At 42.4% G+C, this 19,343-nt stretch overlaps 1 protein-coding gene across 2 annotated transcripts in view; it reads left to right on the top strand.

The window, feature by feature from the left end:
- The first annotated feature begins 153 nt into the window (after window positions 1-153).
- The window catches only part of CEP97 (centrosomal protein 97kDa), a 38,019-nt gene continuing 18,829 nt past the window's right edge, over window positions 154-19,343 (top strand). For both annotated transcript variants that reach the window (XM_011955032.1, XM_011955031.1), the window contains exons 1-6: window positions 154-720; window positions 2,581-2,723; window positions 3,361-3,519; window positions 5,136-5,237; window positions 8,053-8,166; window positions 8,713-8,879. In XM_011955032.1, coding sequence (XP_011810422.1) covers window positions 678-720; window positions 2,581-2,723; window positions 3,361-3,519; window positions 5,136-5,237; window positions 8,053-8,166; window positions 8,713-8,879 — 728 coding nt within the window. In that variant the 5' untranslated portion in view covers window positions 154-677. The remainder of the gene's footprint in view (window positions 721-2,580; window positions 2,724-3,360; window positions 3,520-5,135; window positions 5,238-8,052; window positions 8,167-8,712; window positions 8,880-19,343) is intronic.

The following is a 19,343-nucleotide window of genomic DNA, read 5'->3' as shown; positions in this document are numbered from 1 at the left end:
GGATTACAGGCGTGAGCCACCGCGCTCGGCCTGCAGATTATATTTTAAAGTTATTTTGAATACTCCCTGGAAAAGTTCTTGGTTCATATTTATACCCCTAAGTCAAAAGATTTGTCAAATATTCAAGAACGATCACTTAAAAATACTGTGTAAAAGTTTCTATTTCGGCATACTTTACTTTTACTTAACTAATTTTTCAAATAAAATGTATCCACTTTTATGATCTCAACAAGATCGGTCATTCCTATAGCGGAGTTGAAAACTTTCAACTTATTCACAATTATCAAAAGAATGGAGCAGCTCCCACAGAGACTTCCAGCAATGAGTTGTCAAATTCAGTCTGCATTAAGTAGCTTCCTTACAATCATCCCGACGGTAAAAGTGTCAAATTTCGCAAACACCTGGACAAGGAAGTGAAATGATCATCTAATAACGCAGTTAACTCATCTGTCAAATCAGCGAGTGGGCCAGCGTCCCTGAGCTCACTACCCTCAGATTCTAACCCCACTACCCTCAGATTCTAACCCCAGCTTCACATCATTAGGCGTAAGCAGCCAATTGGGCCGTCTGGGAGCCGTGCATCCTGGGAGTTATAGTTTCCGGCTCTCTCCTTCAGACTACAAGCTCCACAGAGCCGCGGGAGGACGGTTGCCTGGCATTATTAGCAAGCAGCAAGTATGGCGGTGGCGCGCGTGGACGCGGCTTTGCCTCCCGGAGAAGGTAAGGCGATCACTACCCGAGTCCTAAGGTTTACTCCATGGAACTGAATTAAACGGTGGAGAGGAGAAAGCCTAGGTTTAGAGCTGCAGTTCTGGACCAGTTCTTTTGATGCGGCTCTGTGGTCGTCGCGGAGGCGCGCTACCCTCTGGGAGTTGTAGTTCGCCTGCAGTGCCCAGCTCTCCGGTGTCGCGGTGAGGGCCGAGCGGGGGACTACAGCCCCCAGAAGCCTTCGCGCGGCCCGGCGCCTTGACTCCCGCGCTCCCAATGCTGAGGAGGCGGTGGATTTCGGGCTGCGATGACCTTTCTTGGCCATTTACTTTGAGTCCTGGGTGCCTAAGCGAAATGTTTGGGATCTCCCTCTTTCGCTTCACACATTCCCCTCTCCTTGGTTCCTGGAACGTTCAGGAAAACCTTCCCTCAGAGACCACTGACTAGACTGGCTTTGAACCCTTTCTCGCAGGTGGCCAGTGGCTGTGATAAAATCTAGGGGAGGATCCAGAGCCCACAGTTCTGTACTCCTTGTTGTACACACGGGTCCTAGGATTGAGTTTGGTCGCTGCCCAGTGGAGCACAGGAGTGTGTGGGTGCTTCTGTGGCCTGAAGATACCTGCCTCTTTGGGGCGCCGGACGCGAGCTCCTTTTGTTTTGGTTACAACTCCGAGGCTTGGCAGCGGTCAGTCCTAAATCCGGGGCAGGGCCCAGGGGTCGAGGCCCGTTTTCATGGCTTAGACCAGGAGTGCATCTTCTGGGAGCCGTAAATTCTTGGGGGAAGAGTTGGTGGATGGTTCTCAGACCTCTCTGTCGACCCCTTGGAATTGTGTACAAAAGCTGTGCACCCTTCTGAGACAGCACACCGCTTTCATCAGATTTTCAGAGGGGCTCACAACTCCTCACATGCTAAGAGCCATTAGACAATGGGAAAACGTTGAAATCCTCCACGAGAGCAATCTGGTGTAATTATTTCCTGCAGTAGTCCTGATCTGGGTGTAAATTTGAAATTGGCCGTTTCTCTGGTCCCGCCCTCTTTGGAGATCGGCTTTTCTTAAACCACACCTCTCAAGCCCATCAGGTCTACTTAACTATTAATAACAGTTAACATTTACAGAGCACTTTGTATGACCCAGACGATGTTCTCAGCGCTTTTTTTTTTCTTTTTGTTTTACATTATCTTATTTTCTCTGTAGAACTACATTTATAAGGCAGGTATTATCCCCACTTTACAGAGTAGAAAAGTGAGCCCAAAAGAAAACAATAATTTGCCTAATATACCACAATGGTTAACTGGTGGAACCAGGGTTTGAACGTCTATGTTATCCTAAAGTGCTTTATTGAGTGCCCTGTGGCAGGAATGGGGCTAAGTACTATTCATATGGTTTCTCTTTTAATTCTCATGGATCAAGCTAGCAAAATGGGTGTATTATCCTATTTTATGGGAGAATTAGTTGAACTATACTTTGATTTTCAAAATCACAGTTTGGGCACTGTAGAGTATGTTGGTAGTTAGGCTGTAAGCTGGTGGATCGCAGTCAAAAGTTTAGTAACATTTAAACAATAGTATCATTACTTAGGCACAACAAATGGAAGTAATCATTCATATTTAAATGTATATGATTTCCAAAGTATAGAAACGAGGAGAATATCACAAATGTAGTTTTAATTTGATATTTCTGAAGAAAAATGAGTAATTCAATCTGGTCATTTAGAACTCAAGATTGCTTTAATTTTACAATGTTGATATTATGCTCTACTGTTTTTTTTAACTTGAAATGGCATAGATATTTTATAATTCCACCCCTGTGCTCAGCTGTTGTACATGTTTTATTTTGTTTGTGTTTTCTAACATTTCTGTTTCTTTTCAAGGATCAGTGGTCAATTGGTCAGGGCAGGGACTACAGAAATTAGGTCCAAATTTACCCTGTGAAGCTGATATTCACACTTTGATTCTGGATAAAAATCAGATTATTAAATTGGAAAATCTGGAGAAATGCAAACGATTAATACAGGTAGGTATTGCAATCTGGGAAATGGTGACGTAGGATCAATTTATTATTAAACAAAACAATAAAATAACCTGAGAAAAAGTAACTGTGCAGGCCTAGAAAGCAGTGATTGTTGCCTTAAATTTTTACATGACAGTTTCTTCTGAAGATGAACATACGTTTACTACATTGAGAGTAAATTAGAAAAAGAAGCATTGTTAAGAAAACGAAGCATTTTACTTTGGCAAAATACTGTGTTACTAAGGTAACCTTTTACCCCATGATAGGGGTAAAGAGTTCATTCATTCCTTCATTCAAGAAATGGCTACTGAGTCCCTCTTATATGTCTGGCACTGTATTAAGTTTTGACTGAGAGTTTAAGAACACTATTCTCGTGGAACTTACATTCTCAAGTTGTTGCTGTGTTAAAAATGTCTTAGTAGTTGGAGGAGGTCTGATTGCTCAGCTTTATCTGTATTTTCTATTGCCCAGGAAGAATAACAAAAAACTGATAGTCATACTGTAGAATATTTAGACAATATGTGTGAAATGTACAAAAGGAGTTTGAGAGTGTTTGGCCGTCTAAAACCTTTTAAATCACTTTAATGTGAAATATTTTATGTATGTGATTCCTAAAAATAACAATGTTTCCTTTTTACAGTTATCAGTGGCTAATAATCGGCTGGTTCGGATGATGGGTGTGGCCAAGCTGACGTTGCTTCGCGTATTAAATTTGCCTCATAATAGCATTGGCTGTGTGGAAGGGCTAAAGGAACTAGTTCATCTGGAATGGCTGAATTTGGCAGGAAATAATCTTAAGGTGAATGGTTTCTTTTTTGTTTACAAAACTGTTCTGCATAAAAAAAAAATTCAAGCAGTATAGAAATAAGTCAAATTAAAAAGTGAAAGTACCCATTCCTACTCTCCAGCTTTAATCTCTGTTAAAATAAACTAAAAATAAATCTCATTTTGAAACATATAATATGGCATAATATCCTTTTAAATGTGAACAAAGAATCTATATTGTACTTAGAAAAAAGTAGATCAAACCAGAGTGTTTAGGAGGGAGACTATATCATGCTGAATTAAGCTTTAAGTAAATGTTTAATGCTATAAGGGAGAATATACAGTTTTAAAAGTCAGAAGATCTGAATTCTAGACCTACTTCCACTGCTTAGTAACTGTGTAATTTTGGGTACATCAATACATATTTCTGTGTCTTATTTTTTGGCATGCTAGCTGAGAGGACTAGATTAAATGATACCAATAGCTGCCTTTTATTAAGCCATTAATGTATATGAGCTACTGTTCTAAGCATTTATCTGTATTAACTTATTCAATCTCGTGACAGCCTATGAAGTAGGTATAGATATTATGCATGTTATAAAAGTGAAGAAACGGCCGGGCGCGGTGGCTCAGGCCTGTAATCCCAGCACTTTGGAAGGCCGAGACGGGCGGATCACGAGGTCAGGAGATCGAGACCATCCTGGCTAACATGGTGAAACCCCGTCTCTACTAAAAATACAAAAAACTAGCCGGACGACGTGGCGGGCGCCTGTAGTCCCAGCTACTCGGGAGGCTGAGGCAGGAGAATGGCCTAAACCCAGGAGGCGGAGCGTGCAGCGAGCTGAAATCCGGCCACTGCACTCCAGTCTGGGCGGCAGAGCGAGACTCCGTCTCAAAAAAAAAAAAAAAAAAGTGAAGAAACTGAAGCACAGAGAAGTTAAGTAACTAGCTCAAGGTCACATAGCTAGGAAGTCGCAGGGCCAGAATGTAAATCCAGGCTGTTTGCTTTTAATCTAAACTTGTAAACTCTGTTCTATACCACCAACTGTCATATATTATTACTATGGTTTCTTTCTTTCTTTTTTTTTTTTTGAGACGGAGTTTTGCTCTTATTGCCCAGGCTGGAGTGCAGTGGCACGATCTCAGTTCACTGCAACCTCCGCCTCCTGGGTTTAAGCGATTCTCCTGCCTCAGCCTCCTGAGTAGCTGGGATTACAGGCACCTGCCCACCATGCCTGGCTAATTTTTTGTATTTTTTTAGTAGAGACAGAGTTTCACCATGTTGGCCAGGCTGGTCTCGAACTCCTGACCTCAGGCTCTCCACCCACCTCGGCCTCCCAAAGTGCTGGGATTACAGGCATGAGCCATAGCGCCTGGCCATTACTTTGGTTTCTTCAAGCTGTAAAGATCTTAGATGATATGAACTACTTGGTAGCCGTCTACTCATAGAGAGATAATGAAAGTATAAGTTTATAACCTGACAATCTACTAAATTCTGTTAGTACTGCCCCTTTTCTCTTGCTAAGTTGTTCTACTCTGCTTCTAGTAATAAGAGGAGGTAAGACACTCTTTCAGCTGCAAAGAACTAGGGAATAATTTTATTTTTTGATTTTGTTTTCATTAAATAATGCGATGCTTTTCTTGTGATAGGCCATGGAACAGATCAATAGCTGCACAGCTCTACAGCATCTCGATTTATCAGACAATAACATATCCCAGATAGGTGATCTATCTAAATTGGTATCCCTGAAAGTAAGTATGTTTTCTATGTCATTTGTGAAGTTTTATAGCAAAATACCAAGAGAAAGTAATCTCATTGACCTAAAATTAGCCTGCCGTGTATGAGCAGATTGCTTTCTTTATGCTAAGAATTATGGGCTGGGCACGGTGGGTCATGCCTGTAATCCCAGCACTTTGGGAGGCTGAGGTGAGTGGATGGTTTGAGCTCAGAAGTTCAAGACCAGCCTGGGCAAGATGACAAAGCCCCATCTCTACTAAAAATACAAAAAATTAGTGGGGCATAGTGGTGTTAGCCTGTAGTCCCAGCTACTCAGCTGAAGTGGGATTGGATGAGCCCAGGAGGTGGAGGTTGTGGTGACCCGAGATTGGGTCACAGCACTCTAGCCTGAGCAACAGAGTGAGACTCAGTCTCAAAAAAAAAAAAAAAAAAGGAATTATGTTAGAATACCAGAAATTAAGTATGAAACTTTTTGTTGTTAGTTCTATAACTGATTTATTTTATGTGAAACTGGTCATTGTAGTTAAGGTTAATTTTATTTACCATTCTCTGAACAATGAATGGTGTAATTCCCTCTATGCCCAACCAACCAATGCTAGTAGCTTTAGTTACTGTATATACATAATGTTTGGTGAGGTTGAGATTAATCATTCCTGAATTTGAGTCTGTCTTTATTTTTTTTTGAAACAAACAGTCTTGCTCTGTCACCCAGGCTGGAGTGTAGTAGTAGAATCTTACTCGACCTCCCAGGCTCACGTGATCCTTTCACCTCAGCCTCCCAAGTAGCTAGGACCATAGGCATGTGTACATCACCACACCCAGCTAATTTTTTGAGTGTTTGTAGAGATGAGATCTTTTTTTTTTTTTTAGATGGAGTTCTGCTCTGTCACCCGAGCTGGAGTGCAGTGGTACTATCTTGGCTCGCTGCAGCCTCTGCCTCCTGTGTTCAAGTGATACTTCTGCCTCAGCCTCCCGAGTAGCTGGGATTATAGGCGACAACCACCACAACTGGCTAATTTTTTGTATTTTTAGTAGAGGCAGGGTTCACCACATTGACCAGGCTAATCTTGAACTCCTGACCTCACATGATCCTCCTGCCTTGGCCTCCCAAAGTGTTTTGATTAGAAGCCTGAGCCACTGCACCTGGCCAGAGATGAGATCTTACTATGTTGTCTAGACTGGTCTCAAACATGTGGAATCAAGCAGTCCTTCTGCCTCAGCCTCTCAAAGTGCTAGGATTACAGGCATGAGCCACTGAGCTGACCAAGTCTGTTTTTTTTGTTTTTTTTGTTTTTGAGACAGAGTCTTGCTCTGTCACCCAGACTGGAGTGCAGTGGTGCAATCTCGGCTCACTGCAACCTCTGCCTCTCAGGTTCAAGCGATTCTCCTGCCTCAGCTTCCTGAGTAGCTGGGGCTACAGGTGCACATCACCACGCCCAGCTAATTTTTGTATTTTTAGTAGAGATGGCATTTCACCATGTTGGCTAGGGTGGTCTTGAACTCCTGACCTTGTTATCCACCTGCCTTGGCCTCCTAAAATGTTGGGATTACAGGCTTGAGCCACGGTGCTCGGTCCCAAGTCTGTTTTTTTTTTTTTTTTGCATTCAGGATTGCTGCTTTTAAAGTAATAGGTGTTAGTTAATTGTCAAAATTAATTTCACTTAAAAAAAAACATGTAGCATATAGCACTTTTTATGGAGGGGAATGTATCATGAAGTCAAATAAGTAATAGTTGAAATCACAGTCTTGAAAAACATATGTAGGACGTTTTAAATATAGTTGCCTCACTGTATATTATTAGCATCAGATAACATCAGATATATTCATTAAGCCCTAGAAGCAGTGTCTTAGTTCAGTTTTTCCCAGACTTTAGCAGAAATCATTTTTAGCAATAATTATTCTAAACAATTTGATGTAGCCAGATACTGTTCTGATAGATGCTAAGGGAATTCAAATGAACCAAAGATGACTGAATTTTTTTTTTTTTGCTGGAATAGAAGCCTGTTTATCTGATCAGAATCCTGGGTGTTCAGTTTTGGGTTTATTCTTGGTTGTTGCTGACTTAATATGAGTCAGCTTTGTCTGCAAGTAACACATTCTACCTTCCCCTCGTTTTTAGTTACCTAGAGAATACAGTTGCAATTATGGTTGTAGGTTATCACTCTCTTTTTTGGAAAATTTGCTTTATTTGTGGTTTTAATGACTTTTTTTTTTTTTTTTTTTTTAATTTGAGACACCAGAGTCTTGCTGTCACCCAGGCTGAAGTGCAGTGGTGCAGTCATGGCTTACTGTAGCCTCAACCTCTCGGGCTCAAGTGATCCTCCTACCTCAGCACCCCCAGTAGCTGGAACTACAGGTGCACCCCATCATGCCTGGCTAATTTTTTGATTTTTAGTAGAGACCAGGTCTCACTATGTTGTCCAGACCAGTCTCAAACTCCTGGGCTCAAGCAGTCCTTCCTCCTTGGCCTCGCAAAATGCTGGGATTACAATGCAAGTGGTGGCCTCTATTTTGATATTTTAAAAGAAAATGAACAAGTGTGTTAGAAATTGCTCATAACTTAAATCTCACAGCATGCCTAGTTGCTATGCCAAGCATGTGTTTTTGGACAAGTCTTTAAAATATCATTAGGATGTTGATATGAAAGCAGAGTTGGACCAGAAGATCATCAAGGACCCTTGTAGCATTAACAGTCTTTGATTTGTGTGTGATGAGAAATAAAATAAAGTAGATTCCTTTATTCTTATATGTACCACTTTGGTGTTGTCACAATAGGCCAATTTATTTGTAATCTTTTCATTTGTAATTCATACTGTTTTTACTTTCAAGACCCTGCTTTTACATGGAAACATCATCACCTCTCTTAGAATGGCACCTGCTTACCTACCCAGAAGTCTTGCTATACTTTCTTTGGCAGAAAATGAAATCCGAGACTTAAATGAGGTAAAATTTGAGAGTATTTTGTGAGATTCAGGAAGTTCAAAGCCTAGGAAAGACACAGGAAAGAGTTGTGAGCTTACTTTTAGACTGTGAGCATCTTGGAAGAAACTGCCATTCAGATGAAACGCTTGACTCTAGATGATCGTTATTTTTCTTTCCACTTTTCCTTAGTGTCAGTGGGTCATTAAGGTCTAATTTCCTTTGTAAAGCTGTAATTATCATTCCATTGGGAGGCAACTGATGGTAGAGGGACATCTATGTTATAAGGGTTTATAAGACTCCCTGTCCACATTTCCTGGCTGCTGTGATGTTTTTAAAATAGGGTTATTTCTGCTAGGAAACAGTGCTGATACTTGCCAAGGGATTTTGTGCAGCAGGGACAGATGGCTATATTGTTGAAACTTTGGAAGTCAATGGACATTTGTCACTTTTCAGAACAAGAGGGAAATTATCACATTCTCAAATGCTGCCAAAGATGTGTAATCAGTGGAAACCTTGTGCTTGACACTGAATAGTCCTTTTGTTCAACAAAAATATTTTTTGTTCCAGATCTCTTTTTTGGCATCCTTAACTGAATTGGAACAGTTGTCGATTATGAACAATCCTTGTGTGATGGCAACACCATCCATCCCAGGATTTGACTATCGGCCGTACATCGTCAGCTGGTGCTTAAACCTCAGAGTCCTAGATGGATATGTGATTTCTCAGAAGGAAAGGTGAACATGCCCTCTTTAACATCACAAATGTTACTGAAAAGACCATTTCTAGTTTACTACAGATTAACAGAGTATTTCTTAAAATGTGCATTTAGAAATCAGGAGTATTAGTGCAGTCATATAGCAGACTATCTGCTGGTCATTTAGGATTTTTTGTCATTTCCTAAAAAGGGTAAGAGATAAATATTGGCGTGGTGCAGTGGCTAATGCCAGTAATCCTTGCACTTTGGAAATCCAAGGCAGGAGGATCGCTTGAGCCCAGGAGTTTGAGACCAGCCTGGGCAACATAGGGAGAACGCATCTCTAAAAAAAAAAAAAATTAGCTGGGCATGGTGGTACACACCTATAGTCCTAGCTGCTTAGGAAGCTGAGGTGGGAGGGTTGCTTGAGCCCAGGAATTTAATGTTAACAGTTAGCTATGGTTGTATCATTGCACTCTACCTTGGGTGACAGAGTGAGACCCTGTCTCTGAAAAAAAAAAAAAAGAAATCTCGGCCCCAGAGGTTGGAGCTAGTAGTCTTAGTGCCCTACATACAACAATCTGATTTCTAAAAATTCTTTTGTTAATCAGTTGTTTGGAGCTTGGAGCACTTTTGCTTAAAACCATCATGTTATAGATCCTGTGTAGGGTCTCAGATCAGTCTCGCAAAAGCTTGTAATATATGAATCTTTCACATATATAGGGGCTGTATTTTTTTTTCATTTTATTTTCTATTTATCTTCCAGCCCCAAATGTCATGTAAGGGCAGTATTAGTAACATCGTAGAATTCTCCAAATACCCATTATAATGATAACTCTGGGAAAATGCAGAGTTTTAATTTGGAACTAGTAGCAGACATGGTGATTGGTCCTCTTCTCCTTTTTTCTCTTTTTGAGACGGAGTTTCACTCTTGTTGCCCAGGCTGGAGTGCAATGGCGTGATCTCCGCTCATTGCAACCTCCACCTCCTGGGTTCAAGCGATTCTTCTGCCTCAGCCTCCTAAGAAGCTGGAATTAGAGGCATGTGTCACCACGCCCAGCTACTTTTGTATTTTTAGTAGAGACAGGGTTTCTCCATGTTGTTTAAGCTGGTCTCGAACTCCTGACCTCAGGTGATCCACCCACCTCAGCCTCCTGAAGTGTTGGGATTACAGGTGTGAGCCACCGCGCCTGGCCAGGTCCTCCCCTTCTTATACCTGTGAGGCAGCAGAAGCAAGATTTCCCCCATCTGTAGATCATTAATAGTTTCTGTGGCTTGGAGCTGGGATCCCTGCAGAATGGAGTCTTCTGGACCCTGGTACATGATCGGTGGAATGAGAGCTTTAGGGGAGGTAAGGAACTAGGATATGGGAAGGAGGGAGTGGAATTGGGACAGTGAAAGTTGAGATGACTTTATTCTCTCTACTATGCTTCATTTCACTTTTTCCTCTCAGTACATATACACATGCATTATGGACTCAACACATACATTCTCCATCACCTTTTTGTGTTCTTCTCTACTACAGACAGTAGTTATTTCAGGAGTTTCCCAATGGGAGGATGGGTGGTAGATTACAGAGTGTGTCTCCCTTCTCTGTCTCTCTGCTGTTTTGCATAGTTTCTGAGTAAAGCAGGGGGCCGTGAGGAATGGCAGCCAAGAGCTAGATAGTGGTGGTGCTGGTGTAAGGTGAGGGACATATGTCAGGTCTAGTTTGCCTACTGGAAAGGGTGGCTTTTTTTTTCCTGCTATTAATGTTGCTCTGAGAATAAACCTTATTTTGTTTCAAACTGTGACTAGTTCTAGATCTGGAGTATGGGTTTACTTGGATAATCCTCTCTACAGTTGTTGACTTTTTCTATGGGAGTAGTACTGGCAACATTTTCATGTCTGAGAGGCAGCATGGTGATGTGGGCAGAGATAAAGGTTTGGTGTAAAGAGAGACCCACAAAGAGGTGAGACCTGGTTGCAAGAGACAGGGGAAAGCTTCACTTTTTTCTCTGCTATCTATTAGCTGTGTGGCCTTGTCAAGTTCCTTAGGGCTTTTCTGAGCCTAAGTTTCCTCATCTGTAAAATGTGAACAGCAGTACTACCTAGCTTTCATGGATGTTAGGATTAAGGATGATGTATAGAACATAAGACTGGTCATACAGTAGGTGCTTAATAAATGGTATTATTTTATAAGGATAGAGACTAAAGGTTGAAGAGTTTGTTGAAACTAAAGAGAGTGTTAAAGGAGGCAGAAAATATTTATTGATTGGATAAATAATGATTAAAAAAGTCTGTGTTTCTATACTGTGGAAATGGTTTTATTCCAAGTGACTTTAAAGTGAATTTGAATCGGCCGGGCGCAGTGGCTCAAGCCTGTAATCCCAGCACTTTGGGAGGCCAACACGGGCAGATCACGAGGTCAGGAGATCGAGACCATCCTGGCTAACACAGTGAAACCCCGTCTCTACTAAAAAATACAAAAAAAACTAGCCAGGTGAGGTGGCGGACACCTGTAGTCCCAGCTACTCGGGAGGCTGGAGAATGGCGTAAACCCGGGAGGCGGAGCTTGCAGTGAGCTGAGATCCGGCCACTGCACTCCAACCTGGGTGACAGAGCGAGACTCTGTCTCAAAAAAAATAAAAATAAAAAATAAAGTGAATTTGAATATTTTTTGAGCTTTCTCCATAATGCTTTGCAAACATTTAATTTCAGAGACTTCAGGAGATAGGGAAGAGTGGGCTCCCACCTGGGGTAGCCTCTCTCTCTGGTGGTCATCCAGCACTAAAGAAGTGTTAGGGGGTGGCTGGCAAGATGGCTGAATAGCAACAGCTCCGGTCTGCAACTCCCAGCAAGATCAGCACAGAAGGCGGGTGATTTATACATTTCCAACTGAGGTACCAGCTCATCTCATTGGGACTGGCTAGACAGTGGTGCAGCCCACGGAGGGTGAGCAGAAGCAGGGTGGGGCGTTGCCTCACCTGGGAAGCACAAGGGGTCAGGGAACTCCTGCCCCTAGCCAGGGGAATCTGTGAGGGACTGTGCTGGGAGGAACAGTGTACTCTGGCCCAGATACTATGCTTTTCTCATGGTCTTCGCAACCCCGCACACCAGGTGCCTGTGCTGCTGGGGCCCTGGGTTTCAAGCACAAAAGTGGGCGGCTGTTGGGCAGAGACCGAGCTAGCTGTACGAGTTTTTTTTTCCTACCCCAGTGGCGCCTGGAACACCAGTGAGAAAGAACCATTCACTCCTCTGGAAAGGGGGCTGAAGCTAGGGAGCCAAGTGGTCTAGTGCAGCGGATCCCACCCCCACAGAGCCCAGCAAGCTAAGATACACAGGGATGAAATTCTTGCTGCCAGTATAGCAGTCTGAAGTCGACCTGGGATGCTCGAGCTTGCTGGGCGAGGGGCATCTGTCTTTACTGAGGCTTGAATAGGTGGTTTTCCCCTCACAGTGTAAACAAAACCTCCTGCAAGTTCAAACTGGGCAGAGCCCACCGCAGCTCAGCAAAGCTGCTGGAGCTGGACTGCCTCTTTAGATTCCTCCTCTCTGGGCAGAACATCTCTGAAAGAAAGGCAGTAGGCCCAGTCAGGGGCTTATAGAGAAAATTCCCCATCTCCCAGGGACAGAGCACCTGGGGGAAGGGGCAGCTGTGGGCGCAGCTTCAGCAGGCTTAAACGTTCCTGCCTCCTGGCTCCGAAGAGAGCAGTGGATCTCCCAGCACAGCACTTCAGCTCTGCTAAGGGACAGACTGCCTCCTCAAGTGGGTCCCTGATCCCCGTGCCTCCTGACTGGGAGACATCTCCCAGCAAGGGTTGACAGACACCTCATATAGGAGAGCTCCGGCTGGCATTTGGTGGGTGCCCCTCTAGGATGAAGCTTCCAGAGGAAGGAACAGGCAGCAGTCTTTGCTGTTCTGCAGGCTCCGCTGGTGAGAGCCAGGCAAACGGTCTGTAGTGGATGTCCAGCAAACTCCAGTAGACCTGCAGCAGAGGGGCGTGACTATTAGAAGGAAAACTAACAAACAGAAAGGAATAGCATCAGCATCAACAAAAAGGAAGTCCCCACAAAAACCCCATCTGAAGGTCACCAACATCAAAGACCAGTGGTAGATAAATCCACGAAGATGAGGAAAAACCAGCGCAAAAAGGCTGAAAATTCCAAAAACCAGAATGCTGCTTCTCCCCCAAAGGATCACAACTCCTTGCCAGCAAAAGAACAAAGCTGGATGGAGAATGAGTTTCACAAATTGACAGAAGGAGGCTTCAGAAGGTGGGTAATAACAAACTCCGCCAAGCTAAAGGAGCATGTTCTAACCCAATGCAAGGAAGCTAAGAACCTTGAAAAAAGGTTAGAGGAATTGCTAACTAGAATAACCAGTTTAGAGAAGAACATAAATGACCTGATGGAGCTGCAAAATACAGCACGAGAACTTTGTGAAGCATATACAAGTATCATTAGTCGAATTGGTCAAGAGGAAGAAAGGATATCAGAGATTGAAGATCAACTTAATGAAATAAAGCGTGAAGACAAGATGAGAGAAAAAACAATGAAAAGGAATGAACAAAGCCTCCAAGAAATATGGGATTATATGAAAAGACCAAACTTATATTTGATTGGTGTATCTGAAAGTGACAGGGAGAATGGAGCCAAGTTAGAAAACACTCTTCAGGATATTATCCAGGAGAATGTCCCCAACCTAGCAAGACAGGTCAACATTCACATTCAGGAAATACAGAGAACACCACAAAGATACTCCTTGAGAAGAGCAACCCCAAGACACATAATCGTCAGATTTGCCAAGGTTGAAATGAAGGAAAAAATGTTAAGAGCAACCAGTGAGTAAAGTCGGGTTATAAAGGGAAGCCCATCAGACTTAACAGCATATCTCTCTGCAGAAACCCCACAAGCCAGAAGAGAGTGGGGGCCAATATTCAACATTCTTAGAAGAATTTTCAACCCAGAATTTCATATCCAGCCAAACTAAGCTTCATAAGTGAAGGAGAAATAAAATCCTTTATAGCAAGCAAATACTGAGAGATTTTGTTACCACTAGGCCTGCCTTACAAGAGCCCCTGAAGGAAGCACTAAACATGGAAAGGAAAAACCGGTACCAGCCACTGCAAAAACATGCCAAATTGTAAAGACCATGAACACTACGAAGAAACTGCATCAATGAACGGGCAAAATAACCAGTGAATATCATAATGACAGGATCAAATTCACACACAACAATATTAATCTTAAATGTAAATGGGCTATTAGCCCCAATTAAAAGACACAGACTGGCAAATTGGATAAAGAATCAAGAATCATTGGTGTGCTGCACTCAGGAGACGCATCTCACGTGTAAAGACACACATAGATTCAACGAGATGGAAGAATATTTACCAAACAAATGGAAAGCAAAAAAAAAAAAACAAAAAAAGCAGGGGTTACAATCCTAGTCTCTGATAAAACCAACTTTAAACCAACAAGTATCAAAAAGACAACGGCATTACATAATGGTAAAGGGATCAATGGAACAAGAAGAGTTAACTATCCTAAATTTATTTGCACCCAATACAGGAGCACCCAGATTCATAAAGCAAGTTCTTGGACACCTACAAAGAGACTTAGACTCCCACACAATAATAGTGGGAGACTTTAACACCCCACTGTCAAAATTAGAGCAATAAGACAGAAAATTAACAAAGATATTTAGAACTTGAACTCAGCTCTGGACCAAGCAGACCTAATATCTATTAGCAGACCTAATAGACATCTACAGAACTCTCCACACCAAATCAACAGAATATACATTCTTCTCAACACCACATCACACTTACTCTAAAATTGACTGCATAATTGGAAATAAAACACTCCTCAGCAGATGCAAAAGAACAGAAATCGTAACAGTCTCTCAGACCACAGTGCAATCAAATTAGAACTCAAGATTAAGAAACTCACTCAAAACCGCACAACTACATGGAAACTGAACAACCTGCTCCTGAATAACTACTGGGTACATAATGAAATTAAGGCAGAAATAAATAAAACTGTCACAAGACAAGGATGCCCTCTCTTACCACTCCTATTCAACATAGTATTGGAAGTTTTGGCCAAGGCAGTCAGGCAAGAGAAACAAATAAAGGATATTCAGATAGGAAGAGAGGAAGTCAAATTGTCTGTGTTTGCAGATGACATGATTGTATATTTGGAAAACCCCGTCGTTCCAGCCCAAAATCTCCTTGAGCTGATAAGCAACTTCAGCAAAGTCTCAGGATACAAAATCAGTGTGCAAATATCACAAGCATTCCTATACACCAATAATAGACAAACAGAGAGCCAAATCATGAGTGAACTTCCATTCACAATTGCTACAAAGAGACTAAAATACCTAGGAATACAACTTACAAGGAATGTGAAGGACTTCTTCAAGGAGAACTACAAACCAGCACTCAAGGAAATAAGAGAGGGCACAAACAAATGGAAAAACATTCCATGCTCATGGATAGGAAGAATCAATATTGTGAAAATGGCCATACTGCCCAAAGTAATATATAGATTCAGTGCTATCCCCATGAAACTACCATTGACTATTTTTTTGAGATGGAGTTTCACTCTTATTGCCCAGGCTGGAGTGCAACAGCACAATCTTGGCTCACTACAACCTCCACCTCCTGGGTTCAAGCGATTCTCCTGCCTCAGCCTCCCTAGTAGCTGGGATCACAGGCATGCACCACCACGCCTGGCTAATTTTGTATTTTTAGTAGAGATGGGGTTTCTCCATGTTGGTCAGGCTGGTCTCGAACTCCCTACCTCAGGTGATCCACCCGCCTCAGCCTCCCAAAGTGCTGGGATTACAGGCGTGAGCCACCCCACCTGGTTCCATTGACTTTCTTCACAGAATTAGGAAAAACTACTTGAAATTGCATATGGAACCAAGAAAGAGACTGTATAGCCAAGACAATCCTAAGCAAAAAGAACGAAGCTGGAGGCATCACGCCACCTGACTTCAAACTACATTACAAGGCTACAGTAACCAAAATAGCATGATACTGGTACCAAAACAGTTATATAGACCAATGGAACAGAACAGAGGCCTCAGAAATAACACCACACATCTACAACCCTCTGATCTTTGACAAACCTGACAAAAATAAGCAATGAGGAAAGGATTCCTTATTTAATAAATGGTATTGGGAAAACTGGCTAGCCATATGCATAAAACTGAAATTGGACCCCTTCCTTATACCTTATATAAAAATTAACTCAAGATGGATTAAAGACAAATGTAAGACCTAAAACTCTAAAAACCCTAAAAGAAAACCAAGACAAATCCATTCAGGACATAGGCGTGGGCAAAGACTTCATGACTAAAACATCAAAAGCAATGGCAACAAAAGCCAAAATTGACAAATGGGATCTAATTAAACTAAAGAGGTTCTGCACAGCAAAAGAAACTATCATCAAAGTGAACAGGCACCCTACAGAATGGGAGAAAATGTTTGCAATCTATCTGTCTGTCAAAGGGCCAGTATCCAGAATCTACAAAGAACTTAAACAAATTTATAGGAAAAAAACAACTCCATCAAAAAGTGAGCAAAGGATATGAACAGATATTTCTCAAAAGAAGACATTTATGCGGCCAACACTCATATAAAAAAAGCTCATCATCACTGATTAGAGAAATGCAAATCAAAACCACAATGAGATACCATCTCACACCAGTTAGAATGGTGATCATTGAAAAATCAGGAAACAGGCTGGGCGTGGTGGCTCACACCTGTAATCCCAGCCCTTTGGGAGTCCAAGGCAGGCGGATCACGAGGTCAGAAGTTCAAGACCAGGTTGACCAACATGGTGAAACCCCGTCTCTTTAAAAGTACAAAAAAATTAGCCGGGCGTGGTGGCACACACCTGTAATCCCAGCTACTCAGGGCGTTGAGGTAGGAGAGTTGCTTGAGCCCGGGAGGTGGAGGTTGCAGTGAGCCAAGATTGTCCTATTGCACTCCAGCCTGGGTGACAGAGCGAGACTCTGTCTCAAAAAAAAAAAAAAAAAAAAAAACAGATTCTGCAGAGGATGTTAAGAAATAGGAACACTTTTACACTGTTGGTGGGCATGTGAATTAGTTCAGTTATTGTGGAAGACAGTGTGGCAATTCCTCAAGGATCTAGAACCCGAAATATCATTTGACCCAGCAATCTCATTACTGAGTATATACCCAAAGGATTATAAATCATTCTACTATAAAGACACATGCACACGTATGTTTCACAATAGCAAAGACTTGGAACCAACCCAAATGCCCATCAATGATAGACTGGATAAAGAAAATGTGGCACATATACACCATGGAACACTATGGAGCCATAAAAATGGATCAGTTCATGTCCTTTGCAGGAGCATGGATGAAGCTGGAAACCATCATTCTCAGCAAACTAACACAGGAACAGAAAACCAAACACTGCACATTCTCACTCATAAGTGGGAGTTGAACAGTGAGAACACATAGACACAGGGAGGGGAACATCACACACTGGGGCCTGTTGGGTGTGGGGCTAGGGGAGTGATAGCATTAGGAGAAATACCTAATGTAGATGATGAGTTGATGGGTGCAGCAAACCACCATGGCATGTGTATACCTATGTAACAAACCTGCATATTCTGCACATGTATCCCAGAACTTAAAGTATTAAAAAAAAAAAAAAGTGTAGGAAGACGGAAGAGAAGGAACAGATGGGAGGGTAACTCAATAGCAACTTTTTTTTCAGACACATTTTTAAGAATTGTAAAAGTATGCTATAATTAAGATATATATTTAAAATAATATTTAAAAATATCCTTATTATCACTTCAGAGAATAGGAATAGAGCATGGCCGCACGTGGTGGCTCACACTTGTAGTCCCATTACTTGGGAGGCCAAGGTAGGTGGATTGCTTGAGCCCAGGAGTTTGAGACCAGTCTGGGCAATATGGTGAAACCCTGTTTCTACAAAAAAATACAAAAAATTTGTTGGGCGTGGTGCTGTGTGCCTGTAGTCCCAGCTACTCAGAAGGCTGAGGTGGGAGGATTGCTTAAGCCAGGGAGGTGGATGTTGCAGTGAGAAGAAATTGTACCACTGCATTCCAGCCTAGGCAACAAAGTGGGAAAAAAAAAAATACAACCAACATCCAGAGATCCTCTTTGTTCCCCTCTGGTCGTAACTCCTCTCCTACCTAGAAGTAACTATTATGGTAACTTTTTAATAATTCAGAAGAATTTTTTTTTTCCTGGTTATTATGGCATCTTCAACCAGCTTCCACTAGAATAGTTTTTTTTTTTTGAAGACAGAGTGTCCCTCTGTTTCCCAGGCTAGAGTGCAGTGGCAAGATCATAGCTCATTGCAACCTCCACCTCCTATGCTGAAGGGAACGTCCCGTCTCAGCCTTCCAAGTAGCTGGGACTATAGGCACACACCACTGTGCCCAGCTCATTTTTAAATGTTTAGTTCAGATAAGGTTTTGCTATGTTGCCCCAGCTGGTCTTGAATTCCTGGGCTTGAGCAGTCCTCCCACCTCAGCCTCCCAAAATGCTGGGATTATACATTTGAGCCACTGCACCCAGCTAGAATAACCAGAATTAAAATGACTGATGGCCAGGTGCAGTGGCTCATGCCTGTAATCCTAGCACTTTGGGAGTCCGAGATGGGCGAATCACTTGAGCTCAGGAGTTCGAGACCAGCCTGACCAACACAGAGAAACCCCGTCTCTATTAAAAATATGAAAAGATTTAGCTGGGTGTGGTGGCACATGCCTGTAATCCCAGGTACTTGGGAGGCTGAGGCAGGAGAATCACTTGAACCCGGGAGGCTGAGGCAGGAGAATCGCTTGAACCTGGGGGGCAGAGGTTGCAGTGAGCTGAGATCACGCCATTGCGCTCTAGCCTGGGCAACAAGTGAAACTCTGTCTCAAAAAAAAAAAAAGACTGATAATACTAAGGATTTGGTGCATTTGGAATGCTCATAAACCACTTTAGAGAACTATAAATGGTACAACTACTTTGAAAAACTATAAGTATCTACTGAAGCTAAATGTACATACATACTCTGTTACCCAGCAATTTTACTTCACGTGTATACTGTATAGAAGTAGTTATTTAGGTCTATCAAAAGACATGTACATGCATGTTCACAGCAGCCCTATTCATAATAGCACTCCAGACTATACAGGAATGGATAGAGTTCTCAAAAAAAGGAAAAAAAAAAGGACCAGGCACATTGGTTCATGCCTGTAATCCTAGCACTTTGGGAGGCCAAGGTGGGTGGATCACCTGAGGTCAGGAGTTAAAAACCAGGCTGACTAACATGGTGAAACCCCATCTCTACTAAAAATACGAAATTGGCTAGGTGTGGTAGTGCATGCCTGTAATTCCAGCTTACTTGGGAGGCTGAGGTAGGAGAATCACTTGAACCCAGGAGGCGGAGGTTGCAGTGAGCTGAGATTGCACCATTGCACTCCAGCCTGGCAACAAGAGCAAAACTCCGTCTCCAAAAA

The sequence above is a fragment of the Colobus angolensis genome, unplaced genomic scaffold (genome assembly GCF_000951035.1).
Source record: "Colobus angolensis palliatus isolate OR3802 unplaced genomic scaffold, Cang.pa_1.0 Scaffold393, whole genome shotgun sequence".
Taxonomy (NCBI): domain Eukaryota; kingdom Metazoa; phylum Chordata; class Mammalia; order Primates; family Cercopithecidae; genus Colobus; species Colobus angolensis.
The sequence above is the reverse complement of the archived record's forward strand: the minus strand, read 5'-3'. Positions and strand labels throughout refer to the sequence as shown.